The following is a 23,602-nucleotide window of genomic DNA, read 5'->3' as shown; positions in this document are numbered from 1 at the left end:
ATTTTGGCATATAGCATCAGTTGGTGAAAGGGTACAAAAATTGTGAATTTCATGGTGTCCCCCCCCCCCGGGGACCTGAGGGGTGCATGGGGCTAAACCATGAAAAATAGTGCTATCTTTAAAAATCTTCTTTACTCCTGGACATCAAGCAGTCAAACTGTCGGCATGATTGTAATAAGAATTGAGTCGTCTACCAAAATTACGAAATACATGGCCTAAGGATCAGGGGTTATGGAGTTAGGGATGGGCTCTAATGATCAGATAGTGAAAATGAATAAATTCTTTTAAAATTGTTTTATAGTGAAACTATAAATTCTTTGAAAATCTTCTCAGCTCTTGGGTATTAAGCAAACAATCGAACTAAGTGCGTAGTTATGATTAGCGAATTGCCTCTTCCAAAATTGAGAGAACAAGAGAGACCAGTGTGAGAGGGAATTCATGCAATTAGTTTTCTAATAGTGCTGAAGCATTTTTGTTTTGTTTAGTTGAATGGTGATATTGACAAATGGGGGCAGATACAAACAAGTAAATAGATCTGCTTTAACATTTGTTACTGAGTGATAGAATAATTATTTTGTTGATCCTTGATCAACTGATTTCTCTTGGTTTTGGGCAACATAGCTTGGATCATCTATCAGTTTATTTTTGAATTTGTTTTATACTTCTTTGGATCCATTACAATGTTGTATTGTACTGAGGTGACCATTAAGGCCCTTGGGCCTCTTGTTTTTGAAAGGGAGGATGCATTGGTGTATGATAACAGATATTTCTTGATGTGAACTTTCTAATTTACAGATTCTGGTGCGGCAATAACAGACATTAATGACAAACATTTCAAATTGGTTTAAGATGGAAGTCTAATTTAGCCTGTGATTTCCCTAACTTCTAACCAATGGCCTCAAATTTGATAATAATTGATTCTGACAGTGAGGAAGACACAGAGCAAAAAACCAAAAGAGGAAGTCCTGAAAGGTTAACGTTTCCAGAAACACAAAAAAATGAAGAGGATGAGTGTTACAGGATACAAACTCCAGATATCAGAGGCCATGCAATGGAAGAGGAAACTGCTGCAAGTATTGATGAAGAAACCAATCACAGCAGCATCAATGAGCACAGGAAAAATATATCAAAAAGAGATGCTGATATTTTATCAAAACCAAAAGCAGCAAAATGTATTGAAAAAGCTTTGGTAGATTTTGGTATCGAAGCTTATGTAGAGGTCCAAGGTGAATCGTGTCTGTACGCAACAGCAGCAAATCAGGTTACAGCTGAATTAGCTGTAGACATTTCTGTGAACCTTATTTCTGAAGAAAAAATACCCATTCCATATGAAAGGAAACTTGAAAGACAAAAACTAAATGATTTAGAAAGTGATTATCTTGTTGATATTGAGGTGCAAAGCAATGTCATATCTGTGAGAGGGATTGATGATGTTTCAACTGTTAGACAGTTAATTGAAGAAACCCTGAGTGAAAAAAACAACCCTGAAGATGAAACATTACAATATCAATTCAACAGAGGCCCTGAACATGAAACATTGCAATGTCAATTCAACACAGACACTGAACATCAAACATTACAATGTCAATTCAACAGAGGACAATCAAGATGCTACAAGAGGGACCCAAATTTTATATCTAAAGTTACTTCAATGCAGAGTCATAATTTGTAAGTATATATCACACTATCACATTTTGAAAGCTTATACTTGCCACAAAGACAGATTCAGATATTTATACCCCCCAAAACCATTTTTTTTTTTTGGGGGGGGGGGGGGTCACCTTGTCCATCGGTCTGTGTGTCTAGCTGGGTGAGATCATTAAAAAATCTCCTTCTCAAGAACCACTGGGCAAGAAATTATGAAAATTATGTGAAAGTTTCTTGACATAGTGTAGATTCAATTTTGTTTAAATCCTGACCCCTGGGGTAGGGTGTGGCCACTATGGGTGCAGACCTGGGGTAATGGTAATGTGTAATGGTAATGCATTATAATCATTACATTTTTTCAAAGTAATGGGATGTAATGTGTAATGGGTCCATCTTTCAATTACAAGTATTTGTAATGTAATGCATTACTTTAAAAAAAATGTCAGTAATGACCACTACTTTTCAATTACATTTTGTATTTTAAAATAAATGTATTACTGAAGCTTAAACAAAGCAATGCCATTGAGAGGTTTTTTTTATTATTATTTATGTTAAAGTCTTAAAATTAAAATCCTATATCTTACCATTTTTTAAAAATGTTTATTCAGTGGTGATTGATAGAAATACTAAATTAATAATTGTTTTAATAGAATACGTACTTCTTGAAAAGATAGTTATAAAATCAATTGAAGAGAGCCAGAAAAAAATATTAAAAGAAATCATTAGATTTCAAAGATAGTCACAAAACAAGTGACATTTATTTAATACATGTGTGCTGAGACTACCAATTAGATACAAACTATATTTTTCAACCTGTTTTTTTTTTCTTTTCACAAAGTTCATTCTGGTAAAATGGACTTGGTAAGCAAGATCAGTATGATCTTCTTGAAGACACAAATGGAAACTAAGGCCAATATGTAAATATTGATATCGTCCATCATTCATTTTTTTTTACCTTGGGATTCACCTCTAACTTCAAACCCTATATTTAGGTACCTGTAATTATCACCTTTGGTTAATTGTGTTAAATTTATATCTTCCTTGATTATGCCTGCTCAGCTAATTACAAGTGCCAATTAATTAAATTATTGATATGTACTTGTTTTACAATTATAGAATTATCTGTTAATTAAATATCACTTTACATAGAACATACAGGAAGAAATGTTTATCATTTATTTAAAAAAAAAAAAGAGGAACTAAGATCAGAGACTGAACAAAAATACAACATTGAAAGTGTTCTTATCCACTTTCTTTATCAACTGTAGATTGGTAAACTACATAAACATGATAAATAAATCCAAAATCAAAATACCACTCTGACTTATAGACCTGAGGGAAAGCATATTAACAGAGCACAAAGTGTGAGAAAGTTAATTTATGGATATAAATTATCTGGTCATACAATATTTGTTTTTCTCTTATAAAATGTAACGTGTAATGTAATTCATTACTTTATCAAAGTAATTGTAATTTAATTAATTACTTTTCTGAATGAGAGTAATGGTAATTGTAATGGTAAAAATTCCAAAGTAATTGTAGTTTAATCTATTACACTTCAAAGTAATCGACCCCAGGTCTGTATGGGCGATCAAAGTTTAATGTGGGAATATAAAGGAAAAATGTCTTTAAAAATCTTCTTCTCAAGAACAGCAAAGCCATGGTCTGTCATATTTATATGGAAGCATTCTTAGGTAGTGTAGACTCAAGTTTGTTCAAATCATGACCCTGGGGTAGGGTGTGGCCAATATGAGCAATCACAGTTTTACATGGGAATGAATAGGACAAATTCTTTAAGAAGGCTGGGGGGTTGTGGCCATTTTAAACTATATTGATCTCCTTTAGAAGAAGAGCTCTATTTAGAGATATACAAAAATGATCAAATTTAAAACTAAAATTTATGAAATTTTTCTTTGCCAAATGAAAGTTGACAGCTTAAGATATCATACCTAAAAAATTAAGTTATATCTGATGGTTAATTTGTTGACCCCCCAGCCTCCTTAAAAACTTCTCAAGAATAGCAAAGCCTTGATTCATCATATTTATATGGAAGTATCCTTTGTGTAGATTTAAGATTGTTCAAATTGTGACCCCCAGGGTTAGGGTGTGGCCACTATGGGCAATCAAAATTATACATGGGTATAAATAGAAAAAATCTTTAAAAATGTTCTCAAGAGTGCGATAATACTTTAGTGGTTTTGCACTGAACTGGAAGAAGAAGAAGAAAAGGAAAGTACGAATAATCATACAGTGGACTCCGGGTATAAGAGATGCTGGGGACATCAGTTTAGATCTCGTTATTATACATATATCACATGGCTTCGAGGGTGACATACCAGATTGTTTGCCCCTTGGTGACAGGAAAGTCCTGGAGTGTTATGTCACCCGATGCCGAAGGCAGAGGGTGACAATAACACTCCAGGACTTTCCTATCACTGAGGGGCAAACACTCTTGTATTGTCACCCGAGAAGTCATGTGGTATATGTTATATAACATTTTTAAATTAAAAAATTGTCTAGAATTGTTTAAGTTTAGGCAAATAATCCAGAAATGCTTTCATGACATTAAGAATTGCGCTCCGTTGTTTACGTTTGCTTAGCAACCGATGTCATTAAATCTTGAACCCGAGCTACAAATGCGTAACATAAAGACATGTGAAAGTGATCGAGAGGGTGTTATAACTGTTTCCGTCGGGTGATATAACTGTTTCTGGCGTGTGACATAACTGTTTCCGGTGTGATTCAGCATTCTTCAGGGTTTATATTGAAACTTATTACATTTGTGATATATATAAATAGGAAAACTTATTAAAAAATGTTATATATATAAATGTCTGTATTTTATCAGCTGAGAGTTGATCGGTATTTTATTAAAGACTTAAATGTACCATGTAAGTCTTTATTAAAAAATATCATCATGTAAGTCTTTATTGTATTTATATTCACTGTTTGAAAACAGAATAAAATAATTTCTTTTAGAAAAATTATGCACAATTGAATTGTTGCTCAAGTGGGCTTTTCAGATTGAATTTTGTCCATTGTCTGTGGTTGTGGACATTGTTGTCATTGTTATAAACTTTTCACATTTTCATCTTCTCCAGAACCACTGGGCCAATTTTAACCAAACTTGGCACAGAGTATCCTTGGGTAAAAAGGATTCAAATTTGTTCAAATGAAGGGCCACACTCTTTTCCAAGGGGAGATACAGTGCTCCTCCCATTATAACCCCCCACCACCACCACCAAAACAATTTCAAGTCCTGATTTCCTCGCTATATAAAACCTTGTTTTACAACCATCCCCTGCCTATCACCATCCACCCATCTTATTTCGGGTACAAATCTGTCCATTACCATTATAATCACCCCCAATGATTACAGCCAATAATGAAACTTTTTGGTTTGTTTTTTCGAGACTCGGATTGATAGATCCACGCTATATTTATATAAAATGACAAATATTAAATTAAATAAATTAAATAAATAACCCTTTAAAAAACCTTATTTTTAAATATATGTTTAGAACTTTATATTGATCAGTATATATAATTGGTCATCACATTGTATAGTTAGTTTTATTGATCTGACTCTAAAACACTTTGAATATTCAAGATTTTGTCTGTAGTAATCTCATAAGTAGAAAAATTTATTTAAAGAGCAAACAACAATGGATTAAAAAAGTCAAATTACATTTATGTACGAAATTGAAGTAAGTAATTGAACTTCACAATTAATATCAATTTTACAGGTGTCTTGTGCAATGGAGCATACATGTAGCTAATCCCTGTGGTTCACAAGATAATCAAGCCATGCTGTGTTTACAAGCAGTAAATGGAGTTTTTACATAGGATCCAAGTTTCCTCAATTTTTGATTTCAATGAACAGTGTTGCCATGGTTACTAAAAATAGAAATTTTTGTTTGTGAAATACTTTCAATTACTTTCAATGCACTACTCCTCCTGCAGTCAATATAACTTGGAACTCAAGTAGACTACACTCAGAGTCATAGTTCTATATATTGGTTTTTTATTTTGATGAACGGTGTTACCATGGTTACTAATAATGGAAATTTCTGTGAAATATTTGCAAAATGCTACTCTAGAGTTTTGGTCTGATTTCAATATAGCTTGCCACAAAAAGATACTAAACCAAGGATCATTATTCTATTTATTGCTGTTGCATAGTTTCAAGTCCAAGTGCTACTTTTCTCTTCCTTTGTTTTAAGTACAAACCAGGAGAGCTACAGTCTCATCAGAGACTTCTGGTTTTTGTGACTACCAGGCCTCTTGTTTGATGTCTACATTAATCTGCCATTTTCTCTTTTACCACAGAAAAGTCAGAATGGAGATCAACACAAACAAGTGTTTGGTCATTGAGATTGAAGGAGATAAGGCCCACGGGAAACAGTACTTGGAAAATCTGAAGAGCCTAGAGCAGGAAATATGGGATGGAAAACTGGATTTATTCAAAATAAGTAAAGATGGTATGTACATTACCTGTGACAAGACCTTTCCAAATGTACAATGATTTTTGACCCAGTGATCTTGATTTTGATATTCTTTTCAAAAATTTTCAAAATGGTGACCACTGACCAGGTACATCTACATTGCTTGTGACAACTCCTGTCAGAAAGAACTGTCATTTTTAGCTCATCTGAACTGAAAGCTCAAGTGAGCTTTTCTGATCACTCGGTGTCCGGCGTCCGTTCGTCTGTCTGTAAACTTTTCACATTTTCAACTTCTTCTCTAGAACTACAGGACCAATTTTAACGAAAATTGGTAAAAAGCATCCCTGGGTAAAGGAGATTGTTGAAATGATGGGGAAATCCCCTTCCAAGGGGAGATAATCAAGAAAAGGCAAAAAATAGGGAGGGAACTTTTAAAATCTTCTTCTCAAGAACCACAGGACCAGAAAAGCTGAAACTTACTTGGAAGCTTTCTGAGGTAGCAGTGTAGATACTAAATTGTTCAAATCATGGCCCCTGGGGTAGGGTGGAATCATAATAGGGAAATTAAAGTTGTACTTTGAAGTATATAGGGAAAAGCTGTAAAAGTTTTCTTCTAAAGAACCATTGGAGTAGGAAAGCTGAAATTTATGTGGAAGTGTCCTGAGGTAGTGTTGTTCAATTCATGGCCCTTGGGGATCAGGCATGGCCACAACAGTGATAACATAGGGGGAAAACCTTTAAAACTCACTAAGAGCAAATCCACGATGAATCATATTAATTTAGAAGCATCCTGTGGTATTTTAGATCCATTTTTGTTCATATCATAGCTCTTGTGGGCCCACAAAAGGTGATAAAAAATACAGAAAAATACATGTATTTGAAGGGGGGGGGGAGGGAATCTGATCCAGAACAGCAGGACCAAAGTGACTCAGGTGAGCATTATGGCCTGTGGGCCTCTTGTTGACTTCATGACCTTGTCCTAGAAGTTTGAGCTTCTTATCTTAAATTTTAATTTTGGTCTTACTGTTGCTTCAGAAGAGACTTTTTCTCCCATATGCATTAACTGTAACAAGATCTTTCAGATTGTTTTTTGATATTTGACCTGATGACCTTAAGTATGATTCAGATTTAAAATTTGAATCTTTATAAAAATGTATTTGTTTTGTACGATGGACACTGGACAGACAAGACAGGACACACAGATAAGATGGTTAAAATTTGCCATGAAATATGTCATGAATAATTGCATCCCAACCACTTAGACACTGAAAGGGACTACAATTCTTTGAATTTGTAGATTGTATCTCTACCCTATGACTTTTACAGCTTTTCAAGTTTTACTCATTTTAGATATATTGGTTCAGGGTAAATAGATTAGAATTTGAGATAAATCTGTTTATTATAGAGACAGATGTTGCAATCATGTCAAATGGACTACGGAAGGAAGAAAAGCAGTTCATTAAAATGGCAGAATGCCAGCTTCAGTGTGGAATTATAGTAGGAAACAGCAGTAAAAAAGTCCGGCTTCCTTTTCAGTCACGACCATTTAGACAGACGTAAGAAGTATATATACTTATATTTTTTCTATTCTTGTGTATCTTATTTTTAGTAACTTTTAGTATTAATATAGTTACAAGGGGCATTTGAAAAGTTCTGAGAACTGTTTGATAAAATATGAACTGTTTAACGGGAGTTAACATTTGTTATCATTGAAAAGATCAGAAAAATTTACACATATTGTGATGACACTTTGTAATCTAATATGACGCAGAATCTCCAAAAATGACGTCAGACTCTCATGGGTTTAGCAGACTGACCATAAAAATGACATAACAAGAGACACAATTTCAGCAAGGTAAAAATTTAACAACTTTTGTTCATTACCTGGATGCAATTAATTGTCAGCTGGGAGAATGTTCATATATACTACAGTCTATCATATATGGAGTTTTATGAAGGAGCTCCTATAGTTCTGTAGGTGGTTTAAGAGTGTGTCAAACATAGCATGTTATTATTGAATCTCACACTAAATATTGGGTAAAAAAGATGTTGCTGTGAGAAAATAATAAACGCCGACAATCACAGGAGAATAGTGGATGGTGTTGCAGAATTTGCCAGCGTTATTTTGTCAGGTGTTTTAACCAGTTTGCAAATTTGATTAAAGTTCAGGAGAGGTTTAGCTAAGGGCATCCAATATTTCTAAGAAAAACCAAAAGGGCACCCCTGTACTTGTAACCCCACCGCAACTCAATAAAGTCGCAAATTTTAAGCCATTGGAAAATAATTGTCACAGTTGATATTTAATTCAATATTTTGTTACGTAATAAATTATATTTGATTAGCGCGCATTGCTAATCAAACATAGCGCCGTCTGTGTGAATGAGTGCCATGTGTGAATGTTTTGTTTTGTCACGTGATATTTCTATTTTTAGTTTACAAACTGACCAGGTATACGAATACGACCAGTGGACCAATGACAGACCACTATTTGATAATTAATATGCATGTATACTACATGTAACTTCGTGCACTACATAAGCGCTTATCCCACCAAATCAAATAACTATTAGATTTCTACCTTTACGGTGTAAGAGGTCCAAACTTTCATGTTACTTTTGAAGTCATCGACTTTCACGATGCCTTGATAATTATGTTTCATATTTTATAATACTGGATACCTGGTAAGATTTATTTCTAATGATGTAAATACTTATTAAACCAATTTCGATAATACGTAATTTATCTTTATTGGCAGCGACGTGAATTTTCATGTTATGTAATTTGTAATTTTGTTTAATGTGCCGTATTTGTCTCTTGTTAATGTGTGTGTGTTGTGAGTGTGTTTTCTATGTTTTCTAGGTTCCATTTCTTTGTTATCCTCATTAAAACTTCATAAATCCGAATCCAGCGTTATATTCTTTAACAATGACCCTGTGACATAATTAAGGAATGTTTTTAAGTTTTGTGTGAGTTATTGGTGTGTAAATCACACAAACTTGTCACGTAGGCATATTTCATGAAGCGCACTAGCGCTTCATGAAAAATATGCCTACGTGCAAGTCTGTATGATTTACACACCAATAATTCACACTAAACTTAAAAACATTCCTTATATTTACATTTTACAAGTTTAAAAGCACCAATAATATACTTAATATTTGGATTTCTTGCTGTCCTATATCATTAGAGACTACGTCTAATTTTGCTGTCCTATATCATTAGATGACTACGTCTCTGTAGCCTCATTGTGACGTCACTTTAGCGTGAGTTTCACCGTGTATATTTCTACGCGTGAGTATACACAAAAATGACTTTCAAATCAATTTCACAGTTGGCTTAGTAGAAAAACACAGCAAATGTAAATATTTAAAATTGTAAACAACAATGAAATTCAGATTTTTTTATTTTTTTTTTTTGAGTCAAAAGTCAAAAGCGATAATGAGTTCTTGATCGCCGAAGTTGAAATGATATGAAAAAATATGCACAGAAACAATTCTGAAGGAAGACTTTTGTATGTTTTATTCATAAATGGTAAGATCAGTCCTGTAACTCAACATTTCTGTCTCTTTTCAATGATTCCAAGCTCATTAACTTCCGTTAAACTGTAAATATTTCACGGTGTAGTACCTAAATGGTTGCTATCAGAAAAAATGCGCGTACATTACTGTATCTGAAAATTGTGTGGTTGCTATTGGAAAAAAATGGACGAAATGGTAAGTATTTTTCTTCGCTGGCTCAATAAAATGGTCAATAATTCAATTATCAAAGTTAAGCTACTTATTATTTCACCCTTACGGAACGTAACATACCTTTTAAAACTAACATGTATCTCTAATTTTTTATGAATAAAAGGATTGTTGATGTATAGAACGAAAACTGTCGTAAGTCTCGGACACACTTACATGCACATAAGACATATATTTAATTAGCGTCAAAATGTTTAGATATTTGATAAAAATGAATCGACAGATCGGTGTATTTTTGTAAAACGTATTGATTATTTCATAGAATTACCCATTTCAAACGGTTTCTTAAAAACAAAAGGGTTTTCATGCGGAGAAACTTATGTTACGGCTACTATTAGACAACAACACCGGTTTCTATTGGAAATGTCTTAAGTTTTCAATTTTTCTTTAATACACGTCCTTAATTCACATCTATTATGCAGTACTTTAGAAAACTATATTTGAAATGTTCATTCTATATTCTTTTTAATAACTGACTTGTTTATATTACCTTGATTTCGATCCTATAATGATAAATTGGTTTATTTCAATATCTATATGTATGGTATGACTAATAATAATAGTAGTGTTTGTAAATACCCTGTACATTTACTAAGTATCCTGCACACAATAAAATTGTTAGTCTTTAAATTATGTGCACCTTCCATTGAATTTATTAGATTTCACCTGAGTAATTATGCCAGATTCACAAATAAAGGATCGCTCATGTTTTTTTGTTTTATTTTTTGTTTTTGTTTTTTTTTTTTTGGTTGGATATAAACTATAAACTTTTATCCAATGAGTTGTGGTAATATAGTTTCTTTAGAATGGACTTGTCCCAAACACTTTTCAAAATTTGAAGGCCAGATCAGCAGCATCGGATCCTCTATATGTGTAAGCAAGGCAACCATAGATACACCATCCTTACAAGTTTCATCCAAGTGAGCGGCTCGCTTGAATAACAGACCTTATTATAGATGCTACTATATTATACATCCAGTTCAATAAACTACTTTTTTTAAATTCAGTTTTTGATGTACGAGTACAGTATGGTCAAACACTCCTAATGTCCAAAAAATATGTACATGTATTGAAAATACGAAAGTGGAATTGCACACAATTACCCCCCCCCCCCCTTTCTGTTTCAAAAAAGACTACATTTGTCTGTAAATAATAGTAATGCCCTCTCCTTTAAATGTACATAATTATATATTACTTACTGGATAAAATATTAGCCTTTTTTCATGTTCGGATCTCCACCTTTTTTAACGGAAGGGGGGTTCAAAGCCCACTCAAAAGAGACAGAGAGAGAAATAGAGGTAAATATAAGAAAATTGAAAAGCAAATAAGTAGCTCAGTCTTCTCCATCTGAAAGACCTTCTTCTTTCGAGCCCACCCCCCAGGGGGGTGATTGTCTCTTCTATCTGCATAAATTTAATAATCCAGAAAAATCATCCAAAAACGGGAATCGGACATCCTCTCCACTCAAGATCCGATGGTTTGAATAATGCGTGTTAATTGTATTTTCTGATGCAACAGCGTACCAAAGCACTACTGTCATAGGTTATACTGAAAATTTACTAGATATTATTTAGGTCTAAGTATACATATAGGCTACAAAAATTTAAAAAGAAATAGTTTTCGAAAGCTTTCCAAAGCTTTTGAAGTACTGATGGTAAAGTTCTTTCATTTAATTTAACCTTACGTTTCCTTCGTATAGCTTTCTTTTTGATTTTGTATAGTGATGTTTTTCGAAGATCAGCTCTACTTGGCAGAACACAACAAATTCGAGTTAAGTTGATAAATGTCAATTGTACATGTAGACATTGTGTTCCATATGCTCTTTGGATGAATATATTTACAATGCCTGTGCAGCCATAAGATTTTTAATTTTCTCTTTCTTGATTGAAAAACAAATTATATTTCAAATAGCAGCCGGTGCATTATATTTAGTTTATATAGCCAGTGCCTACATACCAACATTTCTGATAGTAACCGTAACTTAAGAAGATCGTGTTTTGTCCAAAAATCTCTTTCAAAATACACTTTTTATAAAAATTATCATATCTACGAATTATTATAGATTGACACATCTTTACATACCAAAATGAACTCAAACTAACCTACAAATGATGAAAAAAGGCATGGAAACTTTGAGTATATTGACTTGCGAATGGGTACATGCTTCGGAAATTTTACTATATTTAAATTTTTAGAAGGTTGTTCTACAAAATGCTTCTGGCATCATTTAAAGAAATCCCTTACTTGTTCCGTGCACAAGGATTTTTCTGAGACTAAATCGATTTGAGGTCACTTTCTGACAACTTTACCTCTTGTTCCAAGTTTTTCCGACATATTTATTTCAGCTAGTAGTCGTAAAATTTACGAAACAATAAACGCTTTTTTGTTCTGATAGCAACTGTTTAGGTACTACACCGTGTATTTTATCAAACAGTTCTCAGAACTTTACAAATATCCCTCATAAAAAAAAGGTCAGAAAAAAAAAAGATCGATTGCAAATGATACCCCTTAATATGTCGATGTTCGTATGAACAAAGGTACGTATAGTTTTTAAAAAATTGTTGATTCAAAACCACATAGGAATGATTGTAAAATGCATTAATCAATTGCAACTACTAATGGAATAAAACTTGATATCATTGACTTTTATTTAGTTTCAAAGAGGAGGATATCTTTAGTGACCTTCCAACTTCACAAGCAGAGTCTCGCTCCCGACGTTTTTCTGACTGGGAAAGAGCGACACATTCAGAGAAATTAAATGTGAGGGGCTCTACAATCCAGGTCCTTAATGTTGACGTAACACTCTGCAAGGTGTGAATCCAAAAGTGTTTTGTTTTTTTTACAAATATGTGTTGTATGTATGAGAATTAGCGAAGATAATTTGTTATGACATATTTTTAGAAATCAAATTTATAGCTCACCTGAGCCGAAGGCAAAGAGTGTCCAGCGTCTGTCTGTCATCTGTAAACTTTTCACATTTTCAACTTCTTCTCCAGAACCACTGGGCCAATTTCAACCAAACTTGCCACAAAGCATCCTTGGGTGAAGGGAATTCAAGTTTGTTCAAAGGAAGTGCCAAGCTCTTATTCAAGGGGAGATAAATTCATGAAAATTTGGTAGCATCTTTTAAAAATCTTCTGAAGAACCAGAGGGCAGGAAAAGATGAAACTTACGTGAAAGCTTCATTACATACTCTAGATTCAAATTTGTTCATATCATAACCCCCGAGAGTAGGGTGGTGCCACAGGAGGGAATCAAAGTTTTACATGGAAATATACATGAAATGTCTTTAAAAATCTTCTTGAGAACAACAAAGCCATGATTAGTTATATTATTATAGAAGTATCCTCAGGTAGTGAAGATTCAAGTTTGTTTGTTTCAGTCATGACCCCTGGGCGGTAGGGCAGGGCCACAACAGAGGGTCAAGGTTTACCATAGGAATATATAGGAAATTTCTGTTTAAATTTTCTTCTCAAGAACAGCTAAGCCATCTTCATGTAGTGTAGATTCAAGTTTGTTCAAATCATGACCCCAGGGGTAGGTCGGGGCACAATAGTGGGTCAAAGTTTTACATAGGAATATATAGGAAACATCTTTAAAAATCTTCTCAAGAACAACTAAGCCATTACATGTACAAGTCATATTTACACAGAGGCAACTTTAGGTATTGTAGAATCAAGTTTGTTCAAATTATGCCCCCCCCCCCCCCCCCCCCCCCCCCCAGCTTAGGAGAGCTCAACAAAGGGTCAAAGTTTTACATAAGAATAAATAGAAATCATCTTGAAAAAATCTTCTGCTTAAGAAAGCAAAGCCATGATTAGTCATATTATTTTAGAAGCATCTTCAGGTAGTGTAGATTCAAATTTGTTCAAATAGGGTTGGTAGGGTGGAACTACAATGAGCGATCAGTTTTACATAGGAAAAAATCTTTAAAATTCTTCTGCTCAAGAACAGCAAAGCCATGCTTAGTAATATTGATATGGAAGCATCCTGAGGTAGTGTAAATTCAAGTTTGAAAAAATCTTAGAATAGCTGGACTACAACACAGTATTTATATGGAAGCATCCCCATGTAGTGAATTTCCAAATTTGTACAAACCCTGGCTCTTGGCTGGATAGCAGCTTATCAATAAAAATTGGAATTTTTAATTCACTGTCTTCCAGTCAAATGATGGAAAGTTACATCAAAGTCAATAAGTCATATACATACTAAAGCTTAAAGCTGGTTTTGATAGTGACTAACATGCATGTACAACTTTGCCAGGTCCAGCATTTTCCAAATGATGGAAGCTGAATTTTTCATTAAATCTGTCACTGATATAAACATAATATTATATAAATTGTGCCTGTTTTGGAGGGTAACAGTCGAAATTGACACCTCAAGGAAAACCATTGTCAACCTCCACTGATGCGTCGGTTGACAATGGTTTTCCTTGGGGTATCAATTTTGACTGTTACCCTCCAAAACAGGCACCATTTATTTTATTATACTGAATGTCTTAATGATTTAGGATGTTAGCAAAAAAATTGTCGATCATTGTTAAGTTCACATTTAGAAAGCTTTCAAACTTCCCGCTACTATTTTTCTCAATAAGAAAGCTTTGTAAAAGATTTACGGACCTCCTTATTGTTTGTTTGATATTCAAAGAGTCCTTAATTATCTAAAGTTTTGTTATTTCTGTACTTGCAAGCATGTTTTGTTTGTCGTTTGTTGTTTTCAATTAAGCTACATCGGCCATATTTTATTGACATCAAGTTTATTCAGCTTCTTTCAAACACACAACTGATGTTTTGAGAATTCTACGGTGAACTGACGCGCATGATTTGCATGCAGGTGACAATTTTTTCATTGTGTTACCCGTTGTCAAGTGTGTTGCTAATGCTGAGGGTAACATTACGGATTGTTAAATGCGTCTAAACCAATCAGATTTTAGTATTCAACATGAAAGTATAATAATATTATTATCTATGAGTTGTTAATAAAAAATTTCCCACATATTGAATAGTAACTGTCTAAGACTCATTATAAGATTCGCCATCTTTCTGTTTACTCATATGAAATTTGGCTTTTGTATTTACACTTGAACTTCATTATCTCAAACAACGATAGCTCGAATACCAGGGATATGTTGAAGTGAGTTGGCAGTCCCAACTGTTTTTTCTTATGTTTTTTTTTGTCCTTATAGTTATCTCAAATCTGCAAATATATATCAAAGTTTATTCTTGAACCCATTGAGTTTGAGATAACAAAGTTTGACTGTATAAATGAAATGCAAATAACATTTGTTTAACTTGCAGTGCAAAAATGACAGCAAATTTGTCTTATTCAAGGGTGAATGATAAATGTCCATAAAACTGACAATTAAACACAATGACTTGCATTGTGTATATACTAATTTTAAAAATGATTTTTTTCAGGCCAAGTGTTTGGTAAACTTCTTTGATAGTTCATCAGGATTATCAACCAGAGGAAAGATTTTTGAACGCTTCATGAAAGAGGGTGGACAAGAATTATCTGATGTATGCATATATACATCAAGTATATAAAGTTTTCATTAGCTTACATTTACAGTAAGCAAAATTAACATTTTGTGATCAAACTTTTTTTCTTCATTCACAATAAAACTTTGGCTTATAATAGAATGAGGAGACTCTAAATGGGGAAATCTTTTGGTTTTTGTGATGTTTGTTTACCAAACTAATATTCCACATAGATGTTATTTTTATGAAAATAAAGAAAAAGGAAATTGGTTCTATACACTTGCAATACTACAACCACTAATTTTTGTGACATACTTTTGTTCCCAATTCATCATTGAAATCCATTAATGACGATTAATTTTCTTAGCAGGAAACACTGGACACAGATACATTAATACATGTATTAAATAGTTTGTTCTAGATAAGAAATACTAACAATTAAGGTCACAAAATGAGGGTATTTTTCACACTCAAAGTATCTTTACAGTATCAGTCCCAGATCTAAAAAAAAAAGGGGGGGGGGGGTCTAGCTGTAATTAAAAATTTTCTACAATGCATTGGTTAATTGACATAAATCTCTTGTTTTCCAGGAACTTTCTTCAAATTATGACTCTTCAGAAAATATTATCATGACTAAAAGTGGTGGTAAACTTCAATGTCAGCATGTTTGTCATATATTGCTCCCAAAATACAGAGGAAATCATTCATCAATACAGGTTAGTCTCACACCTGTTTACTCTTACGATTTCGCCATATTTTGTACGGATTTTGAGTCCAAAATACATCTCAGTTTTGCTATGATGAAAATACGGAAATTGAAAATCCGTTCTTTTGGATTTTAGCAGTTAATTTTTATTATAATCTGTCTCAGTTTGACTTTTTTTAATCACTAAAAAACAGAAAGATTTCAAACACTTGAGTGATGTCAGGTTGCCAAAAGCGGTGGTTTAAAAAATGACAGAAACCCCTCGAAAGAAAGCAAGTTATGATATTTTCCTTTGTTATGTTTTGGTAATCAGAAATGCACATGTAGTTGTTCTTGAGTAATATATGTAAAATCGATGGAAAGTGAAATCTTACGGGCAAATGCCATAACCTCACTGACAAATCTAACAAAAAATACTGAGAGACAACAATATGGATAAACAGGTCTCTAGTCTGGTTTTGCAATCATATCCCAGGGTATCATTAGTTTTAATGTTAAGTTGTAAAAGAGATTGACTAATATGGTCTGTTATTCTGCACAAACTTAATGTATTTTAATTGTCTTGCAAATTTTAACAAAAATCACAATTCTTTAATGCAAGTGCAGATAAAGTCAAATACCCTAGTATCTAAAGATTCAATGATTGTTCAATGTATCATGTCTTTATAATAAAAATCATTTTTATTTTCGTGTGAATTTTTGTATGGTGATGTTATGAATATGTAATATGATTTTTTAAGATAATTATATACAATCAATCCATTCATTCTACGAAGTTTATCATGAGAGATATACTGATAATTGATATACAGGTACTATGTGTTCATTTATTGATTGATTGAAATTTTAGAAGCTGCAGCAGGCAGTTAGGGAATGTTTTAGAATGTGTGCTGATCTTGATGTGTACGATATAGCAGTGCCAGCGTTAGGTGTAGGACATTTGTTACAGTATCCTGAAGGAGAAGTGGCTAATCTCCTCATATCAGAGAGTGTCTCACAAGCAAAAACAGACAGGCAATGGAAGGTAAAAAAAAAAAAAAGAATGAAGAATGTAATTATTTTTGAAGGGTTGGAAAACTATGATTTACACTTGGATTATGAAAATTCCTTTAAAAGAATTTCTATATTCAATTACTTTTAAAAAAAATTCTGAAAATCAGTACAGTCAATTTTGTAGTCATTATATCAATTATATTTTCTTATTTTCAGATAACATTTGCCATATATGACAAGAAAATCTTCTCAGTTTTTAAACAGAACCTTGACCTAAGAAGGCAGGGAAAAGAAGGAACAAGTAAATAATGATACATTTTAGTTTTGTTCAAGGGATATTTTATTTGCTGATATATACAATATACATGTAAACCAATTCTTATTGTATAAATAGTGCATGTTTTTGAGGGAAACAGTTGAAATTGACACCCCTTGGAAAACCATTGCCAATTATAACAGGAGCAGAGGTTAATGACTAGTTATACCCCCGCTCCGAAGGAGAGGGGGATATACTGTTTTACCCTTGTGTGTCTATCTGTCTGTCCATCTGTCTGTGTGTCTGTCCGTAACAAATTTTGGTTGCAGTTTTCTCAGCAACTACTCATCGCAGATGCTTGAAATTTTAGCACACTCTTTGTTTAGGCAGGCCATATGCAGGGATTCATTTTTGTACAAATCCGATGTCAACTTCCTGTTTATCCGTGTGTCTGTCTGTACCATACATAACAAATTTTGGTCGCAGTTTTCTCAGCAACTACTCATCGCAGATGCTTGAAATTTTAGCACACTCTTTGTTTAAGCATGCCATATGTTTGAATTCATTTTTGTACTGATCCGATGTTAACTTCCTGTTTATCCGTGCATCTGTCCATACCATACATAACAAATTTTGGTCGCAGTTTTCTCAGCAACTACTCATCGCAGTTGCTTGAAATTTTAGCACACTCTTTGTTTAAGCATGCCATATGTTGGGATTCATTTTTGTACGAATCCGATGTCAACTTCCTGTTTATCCGTGCGTCTGTCCATACCATACATAACAAATTTTGGTCGCAGTTTTCTCAGCAACTACTCATTGCAGATGCTTGAAATTTTAGCACACTCTTTGTTTAAGCATGCCATATGCAGGGATTCATTTTTGTAAAGATCCAATGTCCGCTTCCTGATTATCACTGTCTGTCCATAACTGAACTTGTATATTCATATCAGAGCGGGGGTATTATTAGCGAGCATTGGCTTACAGACTTCTTGTTTTCTGAGGGATGACATTTTCAACTGTTAACCTCAGAAACATGAACTATTTATTTTATTATACTGAATATCCGAGCGGGGGTATTATTAGTGAGCATTGGCTCACAGACTTCTTGCTTTCTGAGGGATGACATTTTGAACTGTTAACCTCAGAAACATGAACTATTTATTTTATTATACTGAATATCCTTTAATGATTTTTCAGCTGATTTTGAAGGGGATCTAGATACATGTGCTGGTAATGGACTCATTTGTGCTTATGCTATACTCTCTGATTGCTTGTTTTATGTACTCCAATTTACTTCTTCTTCTTTTTGAAGACTCTAGCAAACATGGAGTTCTAAGGAGGGAGTCCTCTGTTCCCAGTCTCCCTGTTCACACATTAGGTAGAGAAGGGCAAAGAAACTCAACACCAGATTTCAAAAGGTACAGAGACCATAAAAGTTTTGAGTGGGAAGGAAGGAAGGGCTGGTCGCGTCCAAAGAGTGCTAACGGAAGTCCACAAGACATTGCAGGAGACCAGTCCAAAATGACACCTGTGATTGAACTACACATATATGCTTTATCCAGAGACAAAGGGGAATCAATACGAAGTGAACTCTCTCAAATGATTAAAGAAAGGTTTCTGCATGAACATAGCATTGAGAGAATAAATTTTAGTGAAATGCCAAAACATAAAGAAAAGAAAATGTATGAAATTGGTCAGAAGTATGATGTCTTTGTTTCACTTGATAAAGGTAATACTTTGAAAAGTCAAACATTATTTAAAGAAAGTTGAATTGCTATGTCAGTAATAAGAAAGAATGTGTTATGATAAGGGTTATGATTATAACATATACATCTATCTGCAACTGTCTTGTCTACATGTGATTGAGAATTTGTGACATTTTGCTGCTTTAGGGCTAATGTTTTAACTTTATAGCAGTCATGCTTTGGGATCCATGATAACTATAATAAATAGCTAAATTTAACAGATTTGTAGCCATCAGGAATCAAAATTTTGACCTCTTTAGGACACCTGTATCACAAATGACATATTGCTATTTATTTTCATCCAAACTTGGAACTTAATTTCCACATTTTCATCTTCTTCACCAGAACCATTGCATGGACCAATTTAACCGAACTTGCAAAAGACATCCTTGATTGGTAGAAATTCAATTTCTTTTTTTTTTCCCCCAAAAGAAGGGTAATATCTCTTTTCAAGGGGAGGTCATTAAGAAATGGAGAAAACAGGTGGATTTTTTTCAAAATGTCATCTCAAGAACAACTGAGTCAGAAATGACAAACTTACATGTTGAGGTTTATTCAAACCTATTGTTGTGGAATGAAATGAAAGACGTCTTGATCGTATAGTGGTTTATTTGAGACTTGTTATTATCTATAGAAACAAACGAAAGTATTATGACGTCACAACAAAGTTAACGTTACATGAACTCGCGGATAATCCATGACACTCCGGGCACCAAAATGAATAGTAAAATTTTAAAAAGCTCATATTAAATTAACAGTTCCATTGAAATAAAAAGCAAGTTCATAATCATTAAATTAAGAAGTCCATTCACGGATTCTTTCTTTGGCTTTTGTTTTTGATACTCGATCAGAAGATTGTATTTGAAGTTCGTTCTCATTCACTTCGATTGGATATAGTTTCAAAATTGGTCTATTGGTAAGTCCATTTTTGGTCCGTAAAGTGGCAGCTCTGACGAATCCGTCTCTCCCCTGTATGAGTTCCTCCACGACAGCTAGTTTCCACATGATCCGAGGTTTCTCCTCATGGATTTGGACAATGTCACCGACTTTAATATTCTGCGACCTGTTTCCATTTGCTGTATGGTACTCTCTCAGTGATGTCAAATATTCTCTCTTCCAGCGGCTCCAAAAGTGATTTAAAATAGTATTCTGATTATCCAATCGTTGGTTTAGACGACGACAAGTCAATGAATGACAGTCGTTTGAATTCTCTGGGTCCTCTGTTGGGTATGGTAAGGAAGTCAGTCTTCTTCCGTACAGCAAATGTGATGGTGTTAATGGCTCTGGATCCTCGAGGTTCGATGAAACGTATGTTAACGGACGGTCATTTACTATCGCTTCAACCTCTGTGACTACAGTTTGTAAGGTTTCTAAATCGATGTATGAACGGCCGATTATCTTCTTCAGTGTGGATTTGGTAATTCCTATGAGTCGTTCCCAAAAGCCTCCATACCATGGAGCTGCCTTTGGAATGAATTTCCAAATAACTCCTATATTTGCGAGTTCTTCTTTAATAGTTTTAGATTCAAACAGTTGTTGCAGGTAATTCGCTGCGGACTTGAAAGTTGGCGCATTATCTGAGATGATTATCTTAGGCACGGACCTTCGGCTTGCAAATCTACGGAACGCCCGTAAAAATGACTGTTCGGATAAATCATTGACTGTCTCTAGATGAATTGCTCTTGTATTAGCACATGTAAATAGGCAAATATAAGCTTTGGATTGTCTTCGGTTCCGTTCCTTAACGAATAAAGCTCCTGTGAAGTCTACTCCCGTAGTAGTGAATGGCGCTGATTCCTCTGTACGAAAATAGGGTAAAGGCGGTAGCTCTGGTGAGGAATAGTGTTTTCCATTTACAGTTCTGCAAATTACGCAATTCCGAGTGACAGAATTTACAGCCTGTCTGATTGCTGGTATCCAAAACTTTTGTCGGATGTATGACACTGTCGCATTCGTACCAGAATGGCCACTCCGCTGATGAGCGTCTCTGATGATCAAGTGTGTAACAGTGTCCTTCTTTGGAAGTAAATAAGGGTTCTTTGTCTCGTTGTCTATTTCGGCATAGCAAATCCTACCTCTACAGCGTATGCATCCATCAGTATCAAGAAATAGACGAAGTTGTCTGATAAGAGATGGTTTGGCTCCATTGGAATTCATTTTCATAATCTCCTCGGAAAATGAGTTCTTTTGACATCCTTTTATTAAGTTCTTTTCGATAATCCATGACACTTATTGCCATTTCAGAAACTGTTTAATAATAACTACTGTGGATCCTAAACAAACACTTTAATTTTTTTTCTTATTAACTTCTTTGTAAAACTAAAGAACTCTACAATATCTTCCCTTGGTCCAAATGACAGAAGTGTTTGCCCCTCTCTGCAGTTTTCAGTGACATATATGGATTTGTCAGTAATTTGAACTTTTCAATAATCCAAGTATATATCATCAGTATGTCTGAGGTGTTTTTGTGGATCCCTATCCATCATTGCTAAAGCATATGTCTGACATAGAGAAAATAAAATTTGGAGCATGCATAACCAAGGAATGTATCTTCCTGAGGTAAATCCATAAACTGTATTATAAAGCTAAAGTTCGGGACAATTACTGAAAAAAAACTTGCATGATGACATGCAGGTCACCATTAAAACCTGTGTATTTGTTCTAAGAAAATGTTTTGGTACATGTAGTACATGAATTATGATATTATAATTAGGGTTCTGATAGACTTCATAAGAAAATATCTTATTTTAATGGATTAAAAAATTTATTTACGTAGATTTTTTTTTACAAGTTTTATTCATTTTTGGTCATTTTATTTTTAATAGGTAAGAATAGAATATCTTTGAAGGGTTCAGTTAAGGGAGTAAGCAAGGCAGGACAAGAAATAGAAAGTATCTGTACTTCAGCATCCCCTCAAGAGCCTTCGGTAAGACGAGAAAATAAACATCGCCACGGCACCGAGGAATACTGGAAAAAACTTGTAGAAGAACCACCTGTACCAACCTACTGGAAACACTTTAAGGATGGGAAATCACTTTTTGATTATGTCAAAGGACTTTTTACAAGCACAGAAAAACGCTACGAAGTGGATCCGAAAACTTTCCATGCAATTCGCAAACTAGTAGAAAGGACATTTAACCCAGAATTAGTCGGACAAGGAGCAGATGCAAGAAACCTCAACCATAAAAAAATTCATGTTCAAAAAGTAGAACTCATTGAGAATATTGATTTGTATCAAGAATATAGCCTTAAACGCAGGAAGATGTTAGCTAAAAGCATCAACAAAACGAAAGGGGCAAAATTCCCAACTAAACTGCAAATGGTTCCTGGAAAGCAAGGAATACAGAATGTTGTTGCAAAAGGTGCAATCGTCACTGAAAAAATTATTGATGAAAGGCTTAAAAAAGACATCATATCAGAACTGAATGAGGTTTACCTGTTTCACGGCACTAAAAGTCAATTTGTTGGGAATATTGTGTCAAAAGGCGTTGATCCGAAACATGGAAGTGATAGTGGCATGTTTGGTCGTGGAATTTACTGTGCTGAAAGTTCTACAAAAGCTGACCAGTATGCAGGTTTGTGTACATTTCAATATTTTTAAAAAATGTCTTAATTGCGAAAAATTACCTAATCTAGAGGTGCTATTTAAAAAGAGATGATCTAAATGAAATATAGGGAAATATACTAAAAAAAAAAACCTGCAACTGTTTACATTTTTCTATTTATAGATGATAAAGATAAACGAGGACAAAAAGGGAAAATGTTTCTAATGCGTCTCCTACTCGGACATATGTTTCTAACAGAGAGAGATAAGAAATATAAACAGCCACCATGCTATAATTGTTACAAGGATGACTGCGCAGAAGCCAACCATGTACGATTCGATTCTGTGGTAGGAGTTAAGCAACAGAGTGGGGGACTTTTCCGAGAGTTTGTGGTCTATGATAAAGATCAGTGCTACCCTGAATACTTAATCACTTACACCAGACTCTGATCCTTATCAAAACGTATAACCAGTACACAGCTAGTATACTGTGGTTTTTCCTTACCAGTGTATGTGTCTTTAGTCTATAACATTATACTCACTAGTGCATCAGTATCAAATACTGCAATACATGTAATAATAATAACAGGTTGTACAAATTATGATTCAATCATTGTTATGAAGTATACATTTAGATTAAATTATGATAACAATGTTACTCCTGACACTGGTTATATTAAGGATTTTTTGAGACATGTATTTTAGATTTCTAATTTTGTAGCTAAGTCACAATTGCAAAGAAAACTGGGGAGTTATTGTGCTTCTTACTGATCATGAATTAACTTACTTACCGTTCTTATCTTCTCTGCGCCCCGGAGGACACATGATGTAGTTCAACAAAAGACTCCATTTACGATGGTCACTGGCACCAACCTGGGCTTCTCTCCCACTGTTCCACCCCAGTTCTTCTCTTTCTCTCTCTACAGTGTTCTTTGACTTTCCTTGCTCTCTGTTTACTCCCAGAGCCCATGTTAAAGCAGGAACTGGTGTTAAGTTTGTCTATATAATTCAAATTGGAATATTCAATGAAAGTATAC

At 34.1% G+C, this 23,602-nt stretch overlaps 1 protein-coding gene across 1 annotated transcript; it reads left to right on the top strand.

The window, feature by feature from the left end:
• The first annotated feature begins 877 nt into the window (after positions 1-877).
• LOC133192906 (uncharacterized) lies at positions 878-23,602 on the top strand. The gene is made up of 11 exons (XM_061328913.1): positions 878-1,668; positions 5,977-6,128; positions 7,498-7,648; positions 12,493-12,649; positions 15,256-15,357; positions 15,909-16,034; positions 16,875-17,048; positions 17,234-17,318; positions 18,589-19,005; positions 21,847-22,596; positions 22,750-23,602. The coding sequence occupies exons 1-11, from the start codon at positions 893-895 to the stop codon at positions 23,013-23,015; spliced, it is 3,156 nt and encodes a 1,051-aa protein (XP_061184897.1). The 5' UTR covers positions 878-892; the 3' UTR covers positions 23,016-23,602.

This window comes from Saccostrea echinata, unplaced genomic scaffold (genome assembly GCF_033153115.1).
Source record: "Saccostrea echinata isolate AGI-Se365-2 ecotype Australia unplaced genomic scaffold, CSIRO_AGI_Sech_v1 ptg000025l, whole genome shotgun sequence".
NCBI lineage: Eukaryota > Metazoa > Mollusca > Bivalvia > Ostreida > Ostreidae > Saccostrea > Saccostrea echinata.
This window is presented reverse-complemented; position numbering and strand designations above follow the sequence as displayed.

Excerpts from the sequence above, each read along its gene's own strand:
- LOC133192906 (XM_061328913.1), top strand. The coding sequence starts at position 893 with ATGGCCTCAAATTTGATAATAATTGATTCTGACAGTGAGGAAGACACA. Across the intron at positions 1,669-5,976 it reads TCAATGCAGAGTCATAATTT|AAAAGTCAGAATGGAGATCA; the intron begins GTAAGTATATAT and ends CTTTTACCACAG. Across the intron at positions 19,006-21,846 it reads CTTTGTTTCACTTGATAAAG|GTAAGAATAGAATATCTTTG; the intron begins GTAATACTTTGA and ends TATTTTTAATAG.